Source organism: Mustelus asterias, chromosome 3 (assembly GCF_964213995.1).
Source record: "Mustelus asterias chromosome 3, sMusAst1.hap1.1, whole genome shotgun sequence".
NCBI lineage: Eukaryota > Metazoa > Chordata > Chondrichthyes > Carcharhiniformes > Triakidae > Mustelus > Mustelus asterias.
Window position 1 is genome coordinate 153,294,141 of NC_135803.1, and position 25,849 is coordinate 153,319,989.

General features: G+C 48.5%; 1 protein-coding gene across 1 annotated transcript in view; it reads right to left on the reverse strand.

Moving 5' to 3' along the window:
* LOC144491732 (plexin-A1-like) overlaps nt 1–25,849 on the reverse strand; it is a 524,825-nt gene that overhangs the window by 59,596 nt on the left and 439,380 nt on the right. The window contains exons 21-22 of the mRNA XM_078209962.1: nt 24,132–24,274; nt 21,054–21,310 (exon numbers count right to left, since the gene is read on the reverse strand). Of these exons, the coding sequence (XP_078066088.1) occupies nt 21,054–21,310; nt 24,132–24,274 (400 nt within the window). The remainder of the gene's footprint in view (nt 1–21,053; nt 21,311–24,131; nt 24,275–25,849) is intronic.

Below are 25,849 nucleotides of genomic sequence, written 5' to 3' on the forward strand. Positions count from 1 at the left end.
AGAGCGAGAGAGAGAGAGACAACAAGAGAGAAAGAGAGTGAGAGAGAGAAAGAGAGAGAGGGAGAATAAGAGAGAGCAAGAGAGAGACAACAAGAGAGAGAGCGAGAGGGAGAGTGAGAGGGAGAGCGAGAGAGAGCAAGAGAGAGAGAGCAAGAGGGAGAATGAGAGAGAGCAAGAGAGAGAGAGCGAAGAGAGCGAGAGAGAGAGCGAGAGGGAGAGCGAGAGGGAGAGCGAGAGGGAGAGCGAGAGGGAGAGCGAGAGGGAGAGCGAGAGGGAGCGAGAGGGAGAGAGAGAGCGAGAGAGAGAGACCGAGAGAGGGAGACCGAGAGAGGGAGACTGAGAGAGGGAGACTGAGAGAGGGAGAGCGAGAGAGAGCAAGAGAGAAGGCAAGAGAGAGGGAGAGAGCAAGGGAGAGCAAGGGAGAGCGAGAGAGGACGTCTGAGAGAACGTGAGAGAGAACATAAGAGAGAAAGTGAGCAAGAGAGAGCGAGAGTGAGAGAGAATGAAAGAGAATGAGAGAGCGAGGGTGAACGAGAGAACAAGAGAACAAGGAAGTGTGAGGGAAAGTAAGAGAGAAAGAGAGAGAAAGAGAGAGAAAGAGCGAGAGAGAGAGCAAGATAGAGTGAGAGAGAATGCAAGCAAGAGAGAACGAGAGGGAGAGCGAGCGAGAGGAAGAGCAAAGGAGAGTGAGAGAGAGCGAGAGATAGAAAGGGAGAATGAGAGAGAGCGAGTGCCCAAGAGAGAATGAGAGCAAGAGAGCATGTGAGAGAGAAGAAAAGAGGGTGAAAGAGAGTGCAAGCCACTGTTTTGTTGTCTGAAACCTGGTTTGGAGCTAAGAGGCAACAAATCTGGGAGGAGGCGAGAGGTGAGGCCTGGAGGCTGGGCCATTGAATTTATTCAAGGCAGAGGTAGCCATATTTTTGATAGTCAAAGGAGTCAAGGTTTGCTGGGGGCAGATGGCAAAGTGGAATTGCGACACCATCAAATCAGCCAGGATCTTGTTGAATGGCAGAGTAATGATCGAAGGGTTGAATGGCCTCCTCCTATTTCTAAATCCCATGTCCCTCAGTCTGAAGTCTTTCTTGGTTGCTATTGGTGTTGAGTTTTTGTACTTGCTTGTTCAGGCTCCAAAATGCGGTCAGCAAATATCCTGAGGACAGACGCAATCTTAGATCCAGATTAAGGCTCAGTTTACTCTGACCGAGCATCAGTTCTCATTCTCAACCTCAAAAATGTTCCATCCACTGCTGCCGCACTTACTCCATTCCAGCTCTAATATGTTGGCTTTCCACACCATTGTTTCTCAGAGTGAGATGGCCAGATTCAGGGCAATTTACATTGATTCTACAGCATAGAAACAGGCCATTGAGTCCATCTATTCCATACTGTCCACGCCATGCTCCTCTGCATTCCCTCTGCCCATTGGCATATCCTTCCCCATCATGTTTTTATTCACGGAGACTATTCCAGTGTTAGCGAGTCCCACAGCCTAAAGACGTATCTCCAGAATTCCCCATCAGATCGAGTGGTATCTTTGAACGAGCCATCCATTAGTCCCTGCCTTGAATTATTTTTCCTTTTTCCAATTTGTGGGCAGCACGGAGGCACAGTGGTTCGCATTGCTGCCTCACAGCACCGGGGACCTGGGTTCGATTCCCGGTTTGGGTGACTGTCTTTGTCGGGTTTGCACGTTCTCCCCGTGTCTGCCTGGGTTTCCTCCGAGTGCTCCGGTTTCCTCCCACAGCCCGAAGGACATGCTGTTTAGGTGCATTGGCCGTGCTAAATTCCCCCTCAGTGTACCCGAACAGGCACCGGAGTGTGGCGATTAGGGGATTTTTACAGTAACTTCATTGCAGTGTTAATGTAAGCTTGCTTGCGACACTAATAAGTAAATATCCAATTTTGAAAGGAACGATCGCGAGGGTGGTGGGACTGGGTTGGCGGGCATGGTGGAGATCTTACATTTTGCTCACACGCTGAAGGTGTAACGAGGAAATTCTCACTCTGAATGCATGGGATCGGCATTGACAATACTGGGGTCAAATACCTCACCAGCAAATACACACTGCTTTCACTGCATGTATCTGCTCTCCCCAGCCCCAGAAAGGTGGACATCCCAGCCTCAAACCCAATCCCAACTGCAGCAGTGTCAGACATTACATTTGCTCTGCCAACCACATTAATTAATATTTAAACAACGCTGCACATTACCAAAAGCATTTTCGCACGCACTTGAGAATTCACTTCACAAATCCATTTGACCGAACCACAGCGGGGAAAGGACAAGCACTGCACTGCATGATTAGCATACAACAACAACATCCTGCATGCAGGTAGCGCCAATGTGGTTGCAAAGTGCCCAAGGTGCTTCTCGGGTCCAATTACAAACAATTTGGGCTGATGTGCGCTGGAGTTTAGAACAGCAAGAAGTCTCGCAAAACCAGGTTAAAGTCCAGCAGGCTTATGTGCAAGGATGAGAGGGGATCTGATCGAGGTGTATAAAATTGCAAAAGGTCTAAATGTAGACCAAATGTTTCCTCTTATGGGGCAATCTAGAATGAGAGATCACAGGGATAGGTTGAGAGGCGGTCGATTTAAAACTGAGATGAGGCGGTGGTGAATTTGTGGAACTCGCGGTGGAGTCTGAATCATTAAATGGTTTCGAGAAGAAGATAGATATATTTCTAATTTTAAAAACGGATAAGGGGAACAGGTGGGGAGGTGGATTGGAGACCAGGGAGAGATCAGCCCTGATCTGATTGAATGGCGGAGCAGGCTCGAGGGGCTGAATTTGCCCCTTTCTGCTTCTAATTCCTACGTTCCTATTATCAAACATAAATTCATCACAGAGCCACGTGAGGAGGTATTAGGGCCAGACGACCATAATCTAATTCAAAAATGCAGGTTCTAAGTGACAGAGAACTGTAGGGACATGAAAATTCCTCAACCAATTCACCAAATTATCTCAGAAATTTCTAGTAAAATAATAAGGCCAATTGTTGACATCTGGTTAGAAATACTGTCCTACATATCTATATATTTAAAGTTTATTTATTAGTCAGAAGTAAGGCTTACATTAACACTGCAATGAAGTTACTGTGAAATTCCCCTAGTCGCCACACTCTGGCACCTGATCGGGTCAATGCACCCTAACCAGCACGTCTTTCAGGCTGTGGGAGGAAACCGGAGCACCCGGAGGAAACCCACACAGACATGGGGAGAGCGTGCAAACTCCACACAGACAGTGACCCAAACCAGGAATCGAGAGTTGCAGGTCAATGCACCCTAACCAGCACGTCTTTCAGGCTGTGGGAGGAAACCGGAGCACCCGGAGGAAACCCACACAGACATGGGGAGAGCGTGCAAACTCCACACAGACAGTGACCCAAACCAGGAATCGAACCCAGGTCCCTGGCGCTGTGAGGCAGCAGTGCTTAGTATGGGTCATTAATATTGAGAGCAACAATGATATATGCATGCAGTGGTGGTGCAATTGATATGGATATATATATTTTTTGTGTCTGAGGGGAAGGTTTAAACTTCAGCTTTATGCTACAGGCAGTCGGTATGTCTGGAGGGAATGCAACTCAGATTTTGGCAGAGCAGGATAATTACTCATTTCAACTTTGCAAGTGTTAATTTTAAGTAGTGCTAATGGACTTTTGTTTACTTAGGTTCCCCAAGGGTTTTGGATGAGAGTGATTGACAGGGCCATGCGATGATGTGGTTAATGTGCAGAGCTGGTTTTGCAGGAGAGGGAAATAAGCTTTTGCAGAAGGCAATTGAGAGTTGCAGGTCCAGCTGGGAATTCTTTGAAGACAGACGCTTCTGCAAGCTGCTCAAGCTCATTTTCTCCCTGAAAGCATCAAGACTATCAACACTCATTATACAAGTGCATAGGGCATTGGTGGGGCCACATTTGGAGTAATGTGTGCAGTTTTGGTGTCCTTATCTGAGGAGGCTAGATTCTGGACCCCACAGTACTGGCATGTGGGAGGCTTTTTAAGTGTAAATTGATAGGGGTTCAGGATCGGCACATTCCTGGAAGGATGAAGGATAAGTATGGCAAGTTTTGGGAACCTTGGATAACGAGAGATATTGTGAGCCTAGTCAAAGAGAAAAAGGAAGCATTTGTCAAAGCTGGGCGGCTGGGAACACACGAAGCAAGTGTAGAATACAAGGAAAATAGAAAGAAACTTGAGCAAGGAGTCAGGAGGGCTAAAAGGGGTCATGAAAAAGCATTGGCCAGCAGGATTAAGGAAAATCCCAAGGCTTTTTATACATGTATAAAGAGCAAGAGGGTAACCAGGGAGAAGGTTGGCCCACTCAAGGACAAGGGAGGGAATCTATGCATGGAGCCAGAGGAAATGGGCGAGATATTTAATCAGTACTTTGTGTCAGTATTCACCAAAGAGAAGGACTTGGTGGATGCTGAGTCTGGGAAAGGATGTGTAGATAGTTTGAGTCATGTTGAGATCAAAAAGGAGGAGGTATTGGGGTTCTTGAGAAACATTAAGGTAGACAAGTCCCCAGGGCCTGATGGGATATACCCCAGAATACTGAGAGAGGCAAGGGAGGAAATGGCTGGGGCCTTGAGAAAAATCTTTGTATCCTCACTGGCTACAGGGGAGGTCCCAGAAGATTGGAGAATAGCCAATGTTGTTCCTTTGTTTAAGAAGGGTAGCAAGAATAATCCAGGTAATTACAGGCCGGTGAGCCTTATATCAGTGATAGGGAAATTATTGGAGAGGATTCTTCGAGACAGGATTTATTCCCACTTGGAAATAAGTGGACGTATTAGTGAGAGGCAACATGGTTTTGTGAAGGGGAGGTCGTGTCTCACAAACTTGATCGAGTTTTTCGAGGAAGTGACGAAGATGATTGATGAGGGTAGGATAGTGGATGTTGTCTACACGGACTTCAGTAAGGCCTTTGACAAGGTCCCTCATGGCAGACTGGTGCAGAAAGTGAAGTCGCATGGGATCAGAGGTGAGCTGGCAAGGTGGATACAAAACTGGCTTGGTCAAAGAAGACAGAGGGTAGCAGTGAAAGGGCGTGTTTCTGAATGGAGGGCTGTGACAAGTGGCGTTCCTCAGGGATCAGTGCTGGGACCTTTGCTGTTTGTAATATATATAAATGATTTGGAGGAAAATGTAACTGGTTTGATTAGTAAGTTTGCGGATGACACAAAGGTTGGTGGATTTGCGGATAGCGATGAGGACCATCAGAGGATACAGCAGAATATAGATCAGTTGGAGACTTGGGCGGAGAGATGGCAGATGGAGTTTAATCCGGACAAATGTGAGGTAATGCATTTTGGATGGTCTAATATGAGATAGGAAATGTACAGTAAATGGCAAAACCCTTAAGAGTATTGATAGGCAGAGGGATCTGGGTGTACAGGTACACAGGTCACTGAAAGTGGCAATGCAGGTGGAGAAGGTAGTCAAGAAGGCATACGGCATGCTTTCCTTCATCGGCCGGGGCATTGAGTTTAAAAATTGGCAAATCATGTTGCAGCTTTATAGAACCTTAGTTAGGCCGCACTTGGAATATAGTGTTCAATTCTGGCCGCCACACTACCAGAAGGATGTGGAGGCTTTGGAGAGGGTACATAAAAGATTTACCAGGATGTTGCCTGGTATGGAGGGCATTAGCTATGAGGAGAGGTTGGAGAAACTTGGTTTGTTCTCACTGGAACGACGGAGGTTGAGGAGCAACCTGATAGAAGTCTACAAGATTATGAGAGGCATGGACAGAGTGGATAGTCAGAAGCTTTTTCCCCAGGGTGGAAGAGTCAGTTACTAGGGGGGCACAGGTTTAAGGTGCGAGGGGCAAGGTTTAAAGGAAATGTACGAGGCAGAATTTTTACTCAGAGAGTAGTGGGTGCCTGGAACTCGTTGCCGGGGGAGGTAGTGGAAGCGGATACGGTAGTGACGTTTAAGGGGCCTCTTGACAAATACATGAATAGGATGGGAATAGATGGATATGGTCCCCGGAAGGGTAGGGGGTTTTAGTTCAGTCAGGCAGCATGGTCGGTGCAGGCTTGGAGGGCCAAAGGGCCTGTTCCTGTGCTGTAATTTTCTTTGTTCTTTGTACTCTTGGTATTGAGGGAGTACAGCAAAGGTTTACCAGGCTGATTCCTGGGATGGCAGGTCTGTCATATGAGGAGACATTAAGTTGGTTAGGATTATATTCACTGGAGTTTAGAAGAGTGAGAGGGGATCTCATAGAAACTTATAAAATTCTAACAAGGATAGACAGGGTAGATTCAGGAAGAATGTTCCCAACGGTGGGGAGGTTCAGAACTAAGGGTCATAGTTTGAGGATAATGGGTAACCCTTTTAGAACTGAGGAGAAATTTCTTCACCCAGAGGTTGGTGAATGTGTGGAATTCACGAGCACAGAATGTAGTTGAGGCTAAAACGTTGTCTGATTTCAAGAAGAAATTAGATATACTCTAGGGGCTGAAGGATCAAGGGATATGGGGGGGGAAGGGGATCAAGATATTGAATTCGATGATCAGCCATGATCAAAATGAATGGCGGAGCAGGCTCGAAGGGCCAAATGGCCTATTCCTGCTTCTAATTTCTATACTTATGGTTGCTAACTGTAGTTAAGAAATCATAGAAGAAATCATAGAAGCCCTACAGTACAGAAAGAGGCCATTCGGCCCATCGAGTCTGCACTGGCCACAATCCCACCCAGGCCCTACCCCATATCCCTACATATTTTACCCACTAATCCCTCTAATCTACGCATCTCAGGACACTAAGGGCAATTTTAGCATGGCCAATCAACCTAACCCGCACATCTTTGGACTGTGGGAGGAAACCGGAGCACCCGGAGGAAACCCACGCAGACACGAGGAGAATGTGCAAACTCCACACAGACAGTGACCCAAGCCGGGAATCGAACCCGGGACCCTGGAGCTGTGAAGCAGCAGTGCTAACCACTGTGCTACCGTGCCGCCCATTTAGAGTGGTATTTAAGTCTGTAAGAGGAATGTTGCGTGCTTGGAACTGAAAGAGTGCTAAGTTAGAAATTAAAGTTGTTTCCTTGTCATTTTAAAGTATTGTTGAACTGTTAATAGCTAAACTGCTTCATTTGTTATGAGTTATACTTAAGCTATGTTATTAAATAAAGTTTATTTCACTATAAAAGTTCCCAACTTTGTCAATGGAATAATTCCTGGAAGGAAGTACTCTTTTCCCACATTTATGCTAAAAGTGAAAAATTGTTGGGGTCGAGCCGGGCTGCAAAATATACCTTGAGATTCTGGCCTGGGATCCGAACAATCCTATAGATGATCCTACTGTTGACCATTTTTAAAAATTATTTCATGGGATGTTGGCATCGCTGGCTCGACCAGCATTTATTGCACATCTCCAATTGTCCTTGAACTGAGCGGCTGGACAAGTCATTTCAGAGGGCATTTTAAGAATCAACCACATTGCTGTGGAACTGGAGTCAAATGTAGGCCAGACTGGGTGAGGATGGCAGTAAACCAGCTTGGATTCATGGACATCGTTAGCGTTTTAATTCCAGATTTTGTTATTGAACTCAAATTTCACCATCTGCTATGGTGGGATCCAAACCCGGGTCCCCAGATCATTACCCAGGGTCTCTGGATTATTAGTCCAGTGACAGTACCATTATGCCATCACCTCCCCTGGGATGAAACAGTCCACAAAGTACAAGTATAACTTTAGCAGCACCATGCAGTATTGTTAGTTTATCAGGAAAATGTCCAGGTAGTTATTTATAACACTGGGCAGATGACAACACTGATTTTAATGACTGTCTCAGCCCTCATCAACATGTTCGGCACATTCCACCTTAGGGACATGGTGACAGTAAACTTATATTAACCACATCATCACATGGCCCTGTCAATCACTCTAATCCGAAATCTTGGGGAAACCCAGGTAAACAAAAGTCCTTTGCTCTACTTAAAATTGACACTTGCAAAGTTGAAATGGACTATTATCCTGTTCTCCCAAAATCTGAGTTGCAGTCCCTCCAGACAGACCGACGGCGTGGCGGGTGAAACTAGGGGACATAGCCTTAAAAATAGGGGGGGGGGGAGGGGCAGATTTAGGACTGAGTTGAGGAGGAACTTCTTCACACAAATGGTTGTGAATCTGTGGAATTTCCTGCCCAGTGAAGCTGTTGAAGCTACCTCATTGAATGCTCTTTAAGGCACCGATAGATAAATTTTTGAACAGTGAATCAATTAAGGGTTATGGTAAGCAGGCGGGTAAGTGGAGCTGAGTCTCTGAAAAGATCAGCCATGATCTTATTGAATGGCGGAGCAGGCTCAAGGGGCCAGATGGCCTACTCCTGCTCCTAGTTCTTATGTTCTTATATTTGGGAAAGGACTCAATACTTGCAATCCAGATAAACTGCACAAAATCTGCAGAAGGCTTTTTTCTGCCTCGGTGCTTGGTATTATTCAATAAAATGATTTCACACGAGAGGTCTAATTGGATTCTATTTTATTAGTGATCTCACATTAAATGACTCCTGAGCAACGAAGTCGAATGATTGGACTACAAAGGGCTGCATTGTCAGTGAGATGCGGTAGAGCCCTCAGGTGTCTCTGTGCATCAGAAATTTTAAGAGGCCAGCAGATAACTGTATCTGTTTTTCCTTGATTGGCAAGTCTAAAGACTCTGCTAGTTACTGATTCTCACTGCAATATATTTTCAATATTTATTTTGTGACACACTTGATTAGGAAATGTCATTCCTCAAAAAACTCGAAAGCACCAAGATAGAGTGAGATAATAGGTAAGTAGAGAAAAGGACAAGATTGAAATCAATGGAAAAAAACTCAAGAGAATCATGTGCACTGCAAAACAGGCTACGATTCATTATAAATCCATTACACACTCCTGTTCCGACAATTTCAACCCACAAAGCCTGCTCACTAAACTTCCATTTGCAACAGAAAAAAACAGAACTCCAGCCGTCATCCCATTCTCTGTTTGCAAGGTAATTATGGATGACAAAGACAATCTAGTCCAGTTCACCTCACTCATCGAGATTGATGTATGAACGTAGGTGTAGGAGTAGGCCATTCGGCCCCTCACACCTACTCCCGCATTTGACAACATTCCCTACATTATACCGGCGACTATAACTCAAAAGTACTCAGTTGACTGTAAAGCGATTTGGTATACTGTGAAAGGAGCTATATAAATGTAGGTTTTTAATCTTTCTTTCATTACACCTGCATGCAGTAGGCAGTGACTCACAATCATGAAATTGGAGGCCTGGTGCTCATTCATAGAATCATAGAATCCCTACAGTGCAGAAAGAGGCCATTCAGCCCATTGAGCCTGCATCGACAACAATCCCACCCAGGCCCTATCCCCGTAACCCCATGTATTTATCCTCCTAATCCCCCTGACACTAAGGGGCAATTTAGCATGGCCAATCGACAAAACCCGCACATTTTTGCAGTGTGGGAGGAAACCAGAGCACCCAGAGGAAACCCACGCAGACACGGGGAGAACGTGCAGACTCCACAAAGACCATCATCTAAGCCGGGAATCGAACCCGTGTCCCTGGCATTGTGAGACAGTAGTGGGCGGCAGTAGTGGGGCGGCACAGTGCTGCCTCACAGCACCATGGACCCAGGTTCAATTCCAGCCTCGGGTCATTGCCTGTGTGGAGTTTGCGCATTCTCTCCGTGTCTGAGTGGGATTCCTCCCACAGTCCAGAGATGTGTAGGTTCGGTGGATTGGCCATGCTAAATTGACCCTAGTTCCAGGGATTAGCTAGAGTGAATGCATGGGGTTACGGGAATAGGGCCTGGGTGGGAATGTGGTCAGTGCAGACCCGATGGGCCGAATGTCCTCCTTCTGTACTGTCGGGATTCTATGATTCCAACCACTGTGCCACCATGCCACCCTCTGAGGGTGATTTATCACAGAGCAATCGACTGATGTTAGGAAAGTGGCTGGAAAGAAATCACTTCATTTACGAAACAATTCAACTCTGCAGCTAATACAACCTTACTACTCTGCCGCCACTTTATACAATTGGCATCTGCCCCTTTGATGCTAATGCCCTTAGCCACAGGATTTATCAATCAGGCATACACCGGCAACTCAGGAAGTTAACGCCAACGCCTCTACTTTCTCAGGAGACTAAGGAAATTTCATGTCAGCTACGACTCTCGCCAACTTTTACAGATGCACCATAGAAAGCATTCTTTCTGGTTGTATCACAGCTTGGTATGGCTCCTGCTCTGCCCAAGACCGCAAGGAACTACAAAAGGTCGTGAATGTAGCCCAATCCATCACGCAAACCAGCCTCCCATCCATTGACTCTGTCTACACTTCCTGCTGCCTCGGCAAAGCAGCCAGTATAATTAAGGACCCCACGCACCCCGGACATTCTCTCTTCCACCTTCTTCCGTCGGGAAAAAGATACAAAAGTCTGAGGTCACGTACCAACCGACTCAAAAACAGCTTCTTCCCTGCTGCTGTCAGACTTTTGAATGGACCGACCTCGCACTAAGTTGATCTTTCTCTACACCCTAGCTATGACTGTAACACTACATTCTGCACTCTCTCCTTTCCTTCTCTATGAACAGTATGCTTTGTCTGTATAGCATGCAAGAAACAATAATTTTCACTGTATGTTAATACATGTGACAATAATAAATCAAATCAAAAAAGCAAAAGGAAAAACGTAGACTGAATTGTTGATCTGAATATTGCAGAGAAGAGTAAAACATGGTACAAAAATTCAGAATAGCTGTAACTCAAGAACCAGATTGTTCCCTTTACCCCAGTGGCTGCCAGACAAATTGTGTTGGACACTGTGAATTTACAGTCTATCTGGGGTTTATCTAGGATGGTGCAGAGATTTGTAAAACACTTCATTAAGCAATCTCCTACTGGCAAATAGGGATTTAATTTACAAGAATATTAAAACAGGCGAAAGTGAGTCAGCGCCTTGTTTTGCATCAGTCGCAGTTTTTATTTTCCGACACGGACTTTGATGAGACCCAGGATTCTCAAACCTCTGATACATCAACACAGCATGGCATCAAAATGGTGCCTATCCACTTTATGGCATTCTGAAATTTAGACTGCTATGCATTATCTGAATTAAATTCAAAAGAGCATTTCCTCAGCACTGACCTTCTGTCAGTGCGGCACTCCCTCAGCACTGACCCTCTGACAGTGCGGCACTCCCTCAGTACTGACCCTCTGACAGTGCGGCACTCCCTCAGCACTGACCGTCTGACAGTGCGGCACTCCCTCAGTACTGACCCTCTGACAATGCAGCACTCCCTCAGCACTGACCCTCTGACAGTGCGGCACTCCCTCAGTACTGACCCTCTGACAGTGCGGCACTCCCTCAGCACTGACCGTCTGACAGTGCGGCACTCCCTCAGCACTGACCTTCTGTCAGTGCGGCACTCCCTCAGCACTGACCCTCTGACAGTGCGGCACTCCCTCAGTACTGACCCTCTGACAGTGCGGCACTCCCTCAGCACTGACCCTCTGACAGTGTGGCACTCCCTCAGCACTGACCCTCTGACAGTGCGGCACTCCCTCAGCACTGACCCTCTGTCAGTGCGGCACTCCCTCAGCACTGACCCTCTGACAGTGCGGCACTCCCTCAGCACTGACCCTCTGACAGTGCGGCACTCCCTCAGCACTGACCTTCTGTCAGTGTGGCACTCCCTCAGCACTGACCCTCTGACAGTGCAGCACTCCCTCAGTATTGACCCTCTGACAGTGCAGCACTCCCTCAGCACTGACCCTCTGACAGTGCGGCACTCCCTCAGTACTGACCCTCTGACAGTGCAGCAGTCCCTCAGTACTGACCCTCTGATAGTGCAGCACTCCCTCGGTACTGAGTGGCACTCCCTCAGCACTGACCCTCTGACAGTGCAGCAGTCCCTCAGTACTGACCCTCTGATAGTGCAGCACTCCCTCGGTACTGAGTGGCACTCCCTCAGCACTGACCCTCTGACAGTGCAGCAGTCCCTCAGCACTGACCCTCTGACAGTGCAGCACTCCCTCAGTATTGACCCTCTGACAGTGCAGCACTCCCTCAGCACTGACCCTCTGACAGTGCGGCACTCCCTCAGTACTGACCCTCTGACAGTGCAGCAGTCCCTCAGTACTGACCGTCTGACAGTGCAGCACTCCCGCGGTACTGAGTGGCACTCCCTCAGCACTGACCCTCTGACAGTGCAGCACTCCCTCAACACTGACCCTCTGACAGTGCAGCACTCCCTCAGTACTGACCTACTGATAGTGCAGCACTCCCTCAGTACCGACCCTCTGACAGTGCAGCACTCCCTCAGTACTGACCCTCTGACAGTGCAGCATTCCCTCAGCACTGACCCTCTGACAGTCAGCACTCCCTCAACACTGACCCTCTGACAGTGCGGCACTCCCTCAACACTGACCCTCTGACAGTGCAGCACTCCCTCAGTACTGACCTACTGACAGTGCAGCATTCCCTCAGTACTGACCCTCTGACAGTGTAGCACTCCCTCACCACTGATCCTCTGACAGTGTGGCACTCCCTTAGTACTCACCGTCTGACAGTGAAGCATTCTCACAGTACTGACCCTCTGACAGTGCAGCACTCCCTCAGTATTGACCCTCTGACAGTGCGGCACTCCCTCAGTACTGACCCTCTGACAGTGCAGCACTCCCTCAGTCCTGACCCTCTGACAGTGCAGAATTCTCGCAGTGCTGACTCTGACAGTGCGGCACTCCCTCAATACAAACCCTCTGACAGTGCGGCACTCCCCCAATACAAACCCTCTGACAGTGCGGAACTCCTTCAGTACTGACTCTCTGACAGTGTGGCACTCCCTCAGTGCTGACCCTCTGACAGTGCGGCACTCCCCCAATACAAACCCTCTGACAGTGCGGCACTCCCTCAGTACTGACCCTCTGACAGTGCGGCACTCCCTCAGCACTGACCGTCTGACAGTGCGGCACTCCCTCAGTACTGACCCTCTGACAATGCAGCACTCCCTCAGCACTGACCCTCTGACAGTGCGGAACTCCCTCAGTACTGACCCTCTGACAGTGCGGCACTCCCTCAGCACTGACCGTCTGACAGTGCGGCACTCCCTCAGCACTGACCTTCTGTCAGTGCGGCACTCCCTCAGCACTGACCCTCTGACAGTGCGGCACTCCCTCAGTACTGACCCTCTGACAGTGCGGCACTCCCTCAGCACTGACCCTCTGACAGTGTGGCACTCCCTCAGCACTGACCCTCTGACAGTGCGGCACTCCCTCAGCACTGACCCTCTGTCAGTGTGGCACTCCCTCAGCACTGACCCTCTGACAGTGCGGCACTCCCTCAGCACTGACCCTCTGACAGTGCGGCACTCCCTCAGCACTGACCTTCTGTCAGTGTGGCACTCCCTCAGCACTGACCCTCTGACAGTGCAGCACTCCCTCAGTATTGACCCTCTGACAGTGCAGCACTCCCTCAGCACTGACCCTCTGACAGTGCGGCACTCCCTCAGTACTGACCCTCTGACAGTGCAGCAGTCCCTCAGTACTGACCCTCTGATAGTGCAGCACTCCCTCGGTACTGAGTGGCACTCCCTCAGCACTGACCCTCTGACAGTGCAGCAGTCCCTCAGTACTGACCCTCTGATAGTGCAGCACTCCCTCGGTACTGAGTGGCACTCCCTCAGCACTGACCCTCTGACAGTGCAGCAGTCCCTCAGCACTGACCCTCTGACAGTGCAGCACTCCCTCAGTATTGACCCTCTGACAGTGCAGCACTCCCTCAGCACTGACCCTCTGACAGTGCGGCACTCCCTCAGTACTGACCCTCTGACAGTGCAGCAGTCCCTCAGTACTGACCCTCTGACAGTGCAGCACTCCCTCGGTACTGAGTGGCACTCCCTCAGCACTGACCCTCTGACAGTGCAGCACTCCCTCAACACTGACCCTCTGACAGTGCAGCACTCCCTCAGTACTGACCTACTGATAGTGCAGCACTCCCTCAGTACCGACCCTCTGACAGTGCAGCACTCCCTCAGTACTGACCCTCTGACAGTGCAGCATTCCCTCAGCACTGACCCTCTGACAGTCAGCACTCCCTCAACACTGACCCTCTGACAGTGCGGCACTCCCTCAACACTGACCCTCTGACAGTGCAGCACTCCCTCAGTACTGACCTACTGACAGTGCAGCATTCCCTCAGTACTGACCCTCTGACAGTGTAGCACTCCCTCACCACTGATCCTCTGACAGTGTGGCACTCCCTTAGTACTCACCGTCTGACAGTGAAGCATTCTCACAGTACTGACCCTCTGACAGTGCAGCACTCCCTCAGTATTGACCCTCTGACAGTGCGGCACTCCCTCAGTACTGACCCTCTGACAGTGCAGCACTCCCTCAGTACTGACCCTCTGACAGTGCAGAATTCTCGCAGTGCTGACTCTCTGACAGTGTGGCACTCCCTCAATACAAACCCTCTGACAGTGCGGCACTCCCCCAATACAAACCCTCTGACAGTGCGGAACTCCTTCAGTACTGACTCTCTGACAGTGCGGCACTCCCTCAGTGCTGACCCTCTGACAGTGCGGCACTCCCCCAATACAAACCCTCTGACAGTGCGGAACTCCCTCAGTACTGACTCTCTGACAGTGCGGCACTCCCTCAGTACTAACCCTCTGACAGTGCGGAACTCCCTCAGCACTGACCCTCTGACAGTGCGGCATTCCCTCAGCACTGACCCTCTGACAGTGCGGAACTCCCTCAGCACTGACCCTCTGACAGTGCGGCATTCCCTCAGCACTGACTCTCTGACAGTGCGGCACTCCCTCAGTACTGACCCTAACACATATTTGGACTGTGGGAGGAAAGCGGAGCACTCGAAGGAAACCCACGCAGCCGTGGGGGGAACATGCAAACTCCGTATGGACAGTGACCCAAGGCTGGAATCGAACCGCTGAGGCAGTGGTGCCAAGCACTGTGCCACTGTGCTGCCCCATTACCTGCCATGCAGATTTGCTGTTTATTCAAATGCAAGGAGCAATCTTTCAAATTGTTCAGGTATTCTTAAAATCAACTTCAGAAGTTCCAAAAATGTATTATCATGTTCTTCAGCCTTTAATTTCTCAAATGGAACATGAAAGATGTTCTATACCAGCCTCCTCATTATCCTCCTGTTGTGTGTTGCACTGGGTGGGACTATGACATGCCCAGCTGCGAGCACTCATTATCGAACCAATTTTATTTAGCCTTCCAAACAGCGATTGCAGCAGAGAGGGCTGTATAATAACATGCTCAGCTATTGCAAATATATGGATTCAATTTTAGCATTAATATCGAGAGGGCTAGAATACAAAGGCAAGGATGTACTGCTGAGGCTGTATAACCAGGATGTGGAGATGCCAGCGTCCGATTGGGGTGGGCACAGCAAGAAGTCTCACAGCACCAGGTTAAGGTCCAACAGGTTTATTTGAATCACGAGTTTTCGGGGCGCTGCTCCTTCATCAGGTGAGTGGAGAGGTAGGTTTACGAAACCTACCTCGCCACTCACCTGATGAAGGAGCGGTGCTCCGAAAGCTCGTGATTCCAAATAAACCTGTTGGGCTTTAACCTGGTGTTGTGAGACTTCTTACAAGGCTGTATAAGGCTCTGGTCAGATCCCATTTGGAATATTGTGAGTAGTTTTGGACCCCATGCCTAAGGAAGGGTGTGCTGGCCTTGGACGGGGTCCAGAGGAGGTTCACAAGAATGATCCCAGGAATGAAGGGTTTGTCATACAAGGAATGGCTGAGGAGTCTGGGTCTATACTTGATGGAGTTTAGAAGGACGAGGGGGGGATCTAATTGAAACTTACAGAATACTGAGAGGCCTGGATAATGTGGACGTGGAGGGGATGTTTCCTCTAGTGGGAGAAACTAGAACTCGAGGGCACAACTCGAGTGGAGGGATGCTACTTTAAAACTGAGATGAGGAGGAATTTCTTCAGCCAGAGGGTGGTGAATCTGTGGAATTCATTGCCACAGAGGGCTGTGGAGGCCAGGTCATTGAGTGTCTTTAAGACAGAGATAGATAGATTTTTGAACAATAAGGGGATCAAGGGTTATGGGGAAAAGGCAGGAGAATGGGGATGAGAATCATATCAGCCATGATTGAATGGCAGCGGAGACTCAATGGACCCAATGGCCTCATTCTGTTCCTATATCTTATGGTCTTTACACATAGGGAAAGGATTGAATCTCTTTATTCTTGCAAAGGGAAAGCTGAGAGGGTGTCCTAACAGAGGAATTCAAAGTTATAGGAGTGAAAGAGGGTTATAGAATGATACAAAGAAAATTGTTTCCTCTTGTGGGGAAGAACATAACTAGAGACCATCGATAAAAGGCAGTCCCCACAAAAATCCAACAGGGAATTCCAGAGAAAGGTCTTTACTCAGAGAGTGATGGAAAGTGGAACTCGCTCCCTGAAGGAGTTAGAGTTAAAGTTTATTTATGAGTCACAAGTAGGCTTACATTAACACTGCAATGAAGTTACTGCGAAAATCCCCTAGTCGCCACACTCCGGTGCCTGTTCGGGTACACTGAGGGAGAATTTAGCATGGCCAATGCACCTAACCAACACGTCTTTCGGACTGTGGGAGGAAATTCACACAGACACGGGGAGAAGGTGCAAACTCCACACAGACAATGACCCAAGTCGGGAATCGAACCCGGGTCCCTGGCGCTGTGATGCAGCTGTGTTAACCACTATGCCACCATGGTTGAGGTAGAAGGTTGCGTTTAAGGGGAGGCTGGATTAGCATATGAGGGTGACGGGAATGGAAAGTTACAATGACAGATTTCAGTGAGAAAAGATGAGAGGTGGCTGGAGGGGAGCGTAAACGCCACTATGGACTGGATGGGCCAAATGGCCTGTTTCTGTATAATGCATCCTGTGTAATCCAATGTAACAGTGGAGACCCCGAGGGGCCTACTCCTGGCTCTGTCCCTAACTGCCTGAAATGCTTCGTTACACTTCTAAATTGGGATTACAGGCCAGGTTATCTATGGTTGCGGTTAACCTTGTTTGACTAGACTTTGACAAAGGGTCATCTGGACTCGAAACGTTAGCACTTCTCTTTCCTTACAGATGCTGCCAGACCTTTCTCTTTTGGTTGCTGTTTGACCAGATGTCAAAGTCTTTCCAGAACCTTCTTTCGTTTCCGCCCTCTCTTCAACTCGTGGTTGTGACCTGGGGCTTTGGCAGAAGAATTTCTACAGAGCCAGTGGCCAACTAGAAGTCTGGGACACACTTAGTCCGTCTTTGATAACAAGCCTATTGCTGTTTGGGTTATTTTCCAACTCCCACCCCACCGATTAGATTTTAATCTGAATTTTATAATTTAATTTTCCCAAGAATGTGAATAGAATTTAAAGGAAAAATGACTTCACACGCTTGGGCTTATGTGAAGGCATTGCGAACTCTCACCTCCCCTCTGTTCCCTCATTTTCCATACCCTGTAACCCACTTCCCACTTTTCCAATCCATTTTCTTCCATTCGCTACCCTTACCTTCCTCTTTTTGACTTTAAACACTTGCGACGGACAATTCCCATTCACACATGCTATTAAAAGAGACAGAGACACTAACTCAATGAGGCAAGGATGTACTCGGGGCAAGGGAGTTCCCTGAGGACCTCGGATGGACTGAATTTAATTATAATCTGATTAATGACAATTCACTGTTGCTGCACCAGGGCAGGGCAGTACTTACATCACTCAACCATCGTCTGCAGTTACTAAAAACCAGGCTGGAGTTGTTTCTTTGTGTGCCTGCACTTAAGCCAGGACCAGAGCAGGAGAGAGAAATGGAGAGTTGTGGAGGGAATTCCACAAAGAATGAGGGTTATAGGAATGAAAGGGGGTTAGAGGAGTGAAGGAGGGACATAGGAGTGAAGGAGGGACATAGGAGTGAGGGAGGGACATAGGAGTGAAGGAGGGACATAGGAGTGAAGGAGGGACATAGGAGTGAAGGAGGGACATAGGAGTGAGGGAGGGATATAGGAATGAGGGAGGGACATAGGAGTGAGGGAGGGACATAGGAGTGAAGGAGGGACATAGGAGTGAAGGAGGGATATAGGAGTGAGGGAGGGATATAGGAGTGAGGGAGGGACATAGGAGTGAGGGAGGGATATAGGAGTGAGGGAGGGATATAGGAGTGAGGGAGGGACATAGGAGTGAGGGAGGGATATAGGAGTGAGGTAGGGACATAGGAGTGAGGGAGGGATATAGGAGTGAAGGAGGGACATAGGAGTGAAGGAGGGACATAGGAGTGAAGGAGGGACATAGGAGTGAATGAGGATTATAGGAGTGATGGAGGATTATAGGAGTGATGGATGATTATAGGAGTGATGGATGATTATAGGAGTGATGGATGATTATAGGAGTGATGGAGGATTATAGGGTTTAAGGAGGGACAGGGGGCTAAAGGAAGTTACTGAGATTGGGAAGGGCAAAGTCACTTGGAGGGGCGGGAAAAGAACGATGGGAATTTGAAAGTTGAGGTGATCCCCCGAATACAAGTAACCTCAAAAAGCTAGTGAAGGGAACAGGACAAACAGCTGAGAGAGATGAGATTCAGGAGGGAATAGAGACTGGGAGAGGTTGTGTGGGCAGCATTGATCAATTGAAAAAGAGATAGAGTGTTTGGACACGAACAGCCTTTTCCATTTGTTGGAACTTTATACAGAATGAGTCAACCTGTCTGCCTATGTCCCGAGGAGTGTTACAAAACGTTGAGGGACGTGCTGTGGAAATACAATCCTGGACAGAAATGTAATGGATTATCTGAAGCCATCTTGAGAGTTTCTTTTTCCCAAACAATTTTTTTTCCCAATCTATTCCAAGTCCGCAATTAGACGATGAGGAAGGAGCCAGCTTTCTTACCCCGACTGCACTAACATTCTGCTTGTAAGTTGTTTGCTCTGTTTAACCACAACCTTTCCCCTCTCAGACTCCCGAGAACTCCCTTACATGTCTGAATACTGCAGTTGCTGCAAATTAGGAGTCCTGGGATTGTACATTAATGAGTTCCAGAGTGAGTAGATGCTTCACATCTTCTTACAAGGGGCCTGTGGGGCTGAGGATGGGAATCACAGCTGAAAGCAGCCAGCACCAAGCTCCTGCCAAGACAGTTCACATTTAGAGGAACGGAAAAGTTCACGTTCTGTCAGAACGGAATATTTTATTTATTATTCTCCAACTTGTGGTGTACTGTGTCTTCATCGCTTCACACATATATTAAAGGAGCTTTTTCTGGAGTGTAAGACTCGAGAGGAGGCCGTCCAGCCTGTTCCGCCATTCAACGAGACATAAGAACATAAGAAATAGGAGCAGGAGTAGGACATCTGGCCCTTCGAGCCTGCCCCGCCATTCAACAAGATCATGGCTGATCTGAAGCGAATCAGTTCCACTTACCCGCCTGCTCCCCATATCCCCTAATTCCCTTATCGATCAGAAAACTATCTACCCGTGATTTAAACATATTCAACGAGGGAGGCTCCACCACTTCAATGGGCAGAGAATTCCAGAGATTCACTACCCTCTGAGAGAAGAAGTTCCCCCTCAACTCTGTTCTGAACCGGCCCCCCCTTTATTTTGAGGCTGTGCCCTCTAGTTCTGGTTTCCCTTCTAAGTGGAAAGAATCTCTCCACCTCTACCCTATCCAGCCCCTTCATTATCTTATATGTCTCTATAAGATCACCCCTCATCCTTCTAAACTCCAACGAGTACAGACCCAATCTGTTTAATCTCTCCTCATAAACTACACCCCTCATCTCCGGTATCAACCTGGTGAACCTTCTCTGCACTCCCTCCAAGGCCAATATATCCTTTCGCAAATAAGGGGACCAAAACTGCACACAGTACTCCAGTTGCGGCCTCACCAGTGCCTTGTACAGTTGCAGCAAGACCTCCCTGCTTTTATATTCTATCCCCCTCGCGATAAAGGCCAACATTCCATTCGCCTTCTTGATCACCTGCTGCACCTGCAGACTGAGTTTTTGCGATTCGTGCACAAGGACCCCCAGGTCCCTCTGCACAGTCGCACGATGTAATTTTTCTCCATTTAAATAATATTCCAATTTACTATTATTTCTTCCAAAGTGGATAACCTCACATTTGCTCAAATTTGCTTGACATATCCAACTCCATCCTTGGCTCCATCTCCCTCAATACCCGTGGCACGCAGAAAACTTTATTGACCTCAGGTCTGCGTCCAACATGGTGAATCCGACTTTCGGGACAGGCCAGGTGGTCAGTTATCATTCCGAGTAAGGGGGACGATACAGTACGGGGCGGCACGGTGGCACACTGGTTAGCACTGCTGCTTCACAGCGCCAGGGTCCCGGGTTCCATTCCAGCTTGGGTCACTGTCTGTGTGGAGTCTGCACGTTCTCCCCATGTCTGCGTGGGTTTCCCTCCGGGTGCTCCGGTTTCCTCCCACATTCTGAAAGACGTGCTGGTTAGGGTGCATTGAACTGAACAGGCGCCGGACTGTGGCGATTCGGGGAATTTCACAGTAACTTCATTGCAGTGTTAACGTAAGCCTTACTTGTGACTAATAAACAAATAAACATTATAGAACATCACACCGTGGACAAAAAGGGACGGCAGAGTGGCACAGTGGTTAGCACTGCTGCCTCACAGCGCCAAGGACCCGGGTTCAATCCCGGCCTCGGATCACTGTCTGTGTAGAGTCTGCACATTCTCCCAGAGTCTGCGTGGGTTTCCTCCGGGTGCTCCGGTTTCCTCCCACAGTCCAAAGATGTGCGGGTTAGGTTGATTGGCCGTGCTAAATTCTCCCTTGTGACAGGGGGATTAGCAGGGTAAATATGTGGGGTTACGGGAAGAAGGGCCTGGGTGGGATTGTGGTCGGTGCAGACTCGACGGGCCGAATGGCCTCCTTCTGCACTGTAGGAGGGGGGGTGGAGGGGGTTGGAGGAGAGGTGGAGGGAGGAAAGGAGGGAGGGGTGGAGGGAGGGGGACCCATTTCACCTTCACAATGTCAGACTCACCTCCTCAGCAGCAGTTTTGGGTGGTTTTTGCTCTCCAGGTTCTTCTCGATCAGGTCGGAGAGGAGCTGCTTGAGGACACCGGTCGCGTATTCCATCTCGCCCTGGAGCGCTGTCATGATCAACGATGCCACGTTGCCTCGGTCGCGCATCGAGAAGCTTCGCTGAGCCTCCAGGGTGCGGATGAAGGTCAGCAGGAAAACCTTCTTATTGAGCAGCTGTCCAAAGAGAGTGAGGGCCTTCTCCACGTTCGCTGTCACCTTGGAAACACAAGCAAAGAACAGTGAACTGCCAGAACTCTCAAAACACGCAGACCCAAACAAAAACCTCACTTTCTCAGGTCAATGTTTATTGCCCGTTGCCCCAAGAAGGGGATAATACAGCCACATGGCTTGCCAGCCCATTTCAGAGGGCAGTTAAAAGACAACAACATTGCTCTGGGTCTGGAGTCACATGTAGGCCAGACCAGGATAGACGCATTTCTGTGAAGGATCCAAAACTCTATTCATCTAGTTATGCTTGTCCCTGCGTTACAGTTCCACAGGCACTGATGTCTCCAGTCTCTCACGCGAGTTCAGCCATTCCAATTTAGATAGCCAGGCAGTGAAGGATGGAATTGGAACCTCATTTCTACACACTGGCAGACTTTAGAAATGTACACCTCCAACCCAGCCAACCACAGTTCCAGCCTGAATATAGGAGCACAAGTGAACTCCCAATTAATATCCACTGCCCAAATTCAATTTGAAGGGACGGCACGGTGGCACAGTGGTTAGCACTGCTGCCTCACAGCACCAGGAGCCCGGGTTCGATTCACGGCTTGGGTCACTGTCGGTATGGCGTTCTCCCCGTGTCTGTGTGGGTTTCCATCCGGGTGATCCGGTTTCCTCCCACACTCCAAAGATGTGCAGGTTAGATGGATTGGCCGTGCTAAATTGCCCCTTCATGTCCCAAGATGTGTGGGTTCCGGGGTTTAGTGAGGTAAATATGTGGGGTTACAGGGATAGCATAAGAGTCTCTTTCAGAGAGTCAGGGCAGACCTGGTGGGCCAAATGGCTTCCTTTCGCACTGTAGGGATTCTATGTGATAATTAAACAACCAATTAGCAGACAATTAATATCAGAGATTCACTGTTGGCATGGGGGAGCAGTTGTATCACTGATTAGAGTGATTCTCTCTGCTCCCAGCACAACCCATTGTATGTGTTGCTGGACATACAATTTTCCAAAAAAGCCCAGACCTGCCCACAGGTGATGACTCAAATTCATTTGAAAGAATTGAAAGAAGACATTGTGGAAACCTGTGATTTTCACTCTCGTGCTCAGAAAGTTTGCAACTTGCAGGGGAGTAGGAACAGTCGGGGCCATTCAACCACTTGGGCCTGTTCCACTGAAGCCATGGTTCTGTCTCCTTACTCCATCCCACTGGCCTTGGCTCCAGATCCTTCCATACCTTCAGATATTTGGAAAGAATTCAGAGAGTGTGGAACTTGGCAACAAGATGAGAGTGGGTCACAGGTACTGCCACTCGACCTGTAACCACTCCATCATCAACCAAGGAGCTTCCTATATGAGCGTGACACTTTCACTCATCTCACACGTCCAACACAAAGAATCTCGACTGCCTCACCGCACCAGGTTATTCTGATGTCACTGGTCTACGGGTTCGATTCCTGGCTTGGGTCACTGCCTGTGCAGAGTCTGCACCTTCTCCCCGTGTCTGCGTGGGTTTCCCCTGGGTGCTGCGGTTTCCTCCCACAGTCCGAAAGACATGCTGGTTAGGTGCGTTGGCCGTGCTAAATTCTCCCTCAGTGTACCCGAACAGGCACCGGAGTGTGGCGACTAGGGGATTTTCACAGTAACTTCATTGCACTGTTAATGTAATCCTACTTGCGACACTAATAAATAAACTTTTAAGACATCATACCTCACAACTCTCACTTCTCAATGAAATCCAAGCAAAGAGAACAAAGTCCACAGGGTAAGACTCTGCCAAGGTGGTAGAAAGTTGGAGGGGTGAGGTAAGTCAGGGAAGTAAGTGGCCAGGTGACACTGAGTTTGAGCACTGCGGAATGATACAGCGCAGGAGACCATTCGTCCCATCATGTCTGTAACAGCTCTTTGAAAGTGTGATCCAATTCATCCCATTTCATCCCCCCCAAAGTCCCGCAATTTACTTTCTCCTTCAAGAACTTTCCAGTCAATCTGCCTCCATTAGAAGAAGGTTAAGAGGTGACTTAATAGAGGCATACAAGATGATCAGAGTATTAGATAGGGTGGATAGTGAGAGCCTTTTTCCTCGGATGGTGATGGCTAGCACGAGGGGGCATAGCTTTAAATTGAGGGGTGAGAGATATAGGACAGATGTTAGAGGTAGGTTCTTTACTCAGAGAGTAGTAAGGGCGTGGAATGCCCTGCCTGCAGCAGTAGTGGACTCATCAACATTAAGAGCATTCAAATGGTCATTGGATAAACATATGGATGATATTGGAATAGTGTAGATTAGAGGGGCTTTAGATTGGTTTCACTGGTTGGCGCAACATCGAGGGCCGAAGGGCCTGTACTGCGCTGTAATGTTCTATATTAACCTTTCAGACACAACAACTCACTGTGTAATTATTTTGGTGACGGAAATCTGTGAAAGAGTTGGCTGAACCAAGGACTGCTTTTTTCTAAGGTTTTAGACTTTTTTAGACCCACTTTTTTCAAAGTTTTCTGCCACTCCATTTTAAGTGTAAGTTTATGTATTCGTGTCACAAGTCGGCTTACATTAACACCGCAATAAAGTTACTGTGAAAATCCCCTAGTCGCCACACTCAGGCACCTGTTCGGGTACACTGAGGGGGAATTTAGCATGGCCAATCCACCTAGCCAGCACGTCTTTCAGACTATGGGAGGAAACGGGAGCACCCGGAGGAAACCTACCTAGACACAGGGAGAATGTGCAGACTCCGCACAGACAGTGACCCAAGCCGGGAATTGAACCCGGGTTCCCTGGTACTGACCCACTGTGCCACCGTGCCGCCCACGTTCCACCGTGCTACCCACATCATTTCAACATCAGTCAGGATGCAGGATGTACCTCCATCTCCTTGAGCACCGGATGATCCTCTATCCCTGGGAAAAGGACTCTCATGGCGTACGTTCGATAATCAAGGAAGGGGATCCCGGCACCGTCCAGGTCGCTGGTGAGCTCATGGATATCAGTCTGCAGCTCGGCAAAGGCTGGAAGAGAGAAATGAGCAACGTGAGAGGGAATGGTGCAGAATGTCACAGTACAGGAGGCCATTCAGCCCATCATATCTGGGCCAGCCATTTGAGAGGAATATCCAATTACTCCCATCGCTCCCCACCCTCCCCTGTTCCTTTCCCACCACAGCCCAACAGATAATTCATGTTCCCCAGAGAGCAGTGAAGACTGGATCATTGAATAAGGTCAAGACTGAGTTAGCCAGATTTTTGATATGGGGTCAAACAGTAGAGTGGAATTGAGATAACAAGCAGATCAGCCAATGGGGGAGCAAGCTCGAAGGGCTGAATGGCCTACTCCTTCTCTAAGTTCTTTATTTTTATCTGTTCATGGGATCTGGCGAGGGCAGCATTTATTGCCTATCCCTAGTTATGTCTGAACTGAGTGCTAGGCCATTTCAGAGCGCATTTACAAGTCAACCATATTAATAGAACCGCAGCATCATAGAATCCAAGCCCTCTCGCATTTGGCGCATCCGTTATTTTCTCTTTAAGTAACCAAAATCAAAGCAATCTTCTAGCCATCAGAACAATTGTCAATATGTGTTAAATATCACCTGAACAATGGAAAAGCTTGCGGTGGCTCACGAACATATTGCGAAAGTCCCTTAAGAAGCCTGAGGCGCAGAAGTGACACTGAACATGGGTCAAGGCATCAGAATAGCAGCCTCCCATGGCACAGTTATGAATATAGATAGCACACCGTTATAAAGAAAGGATTGAACTCTCCACAGTTGGAGCGCAAACTATAATTTTAATTTGCTGCCGCAAATTAGGAACACAAAAGCCGCAACCCAATCCTTCACCCGAAAAGAAACAATCCCCCCCCCCAAAAAAAACAGGTTTTAATGGGAACAAAGGATGGAATTTGTCGGGGGTTAGATAAGAAAAATGGAAAATCTATGCCGTGGCTGCAGGGAGAAGTGATTCATTCTGGAGAAGCTCGCTGAGATAAGGCTCGGCTCCAACATCCGGCCTACCCTCAGGGCTTCGTAAATCTTCAAGAGAATCCTTTCATCTTTTACCATCCCCCCCCCTGCCCTCTTTGATAAGAATGTACAGAAAACTGATTTTATTAGCATCGTCCAAGCCTTCTCTATGTCCCTCTGCTGAAATCCTGTCACTTCATTGTCACATTGAAGTGAATCATAGATAACTCCCTGCAACATGCCTCTACACTGAAGTGCTCGAAATTTGCTTGCATATCGCCTTTATTTCTGTTTTTTGCTGAAGTGCCGAGGTTTATTGAGCCCGTATTCGCCCTGGCTCAGTTGGCAGCACTCTGGGCCCTGACTCACCACCTTTTGTGTTCCAGTTCCACTCCAGGACCTGAACACAATAATCAAGCCTGACACGCCAGTGCAGCACTGAGGGAGTGCTGCACTGTCCGGGGGGGGGGGGGGGGGGGGGGCGACGACTTTTGGATGAGACCTTAAACCGAGGCTTCAGTGGCCTGCTTGAGCTGATGCAAGACATCCCATGAAAAACAGCATTAGAATTATTCCCAGTGTCCTGGCTAATATTTATCCCTCAAAGCCCTACTTTCTCAGA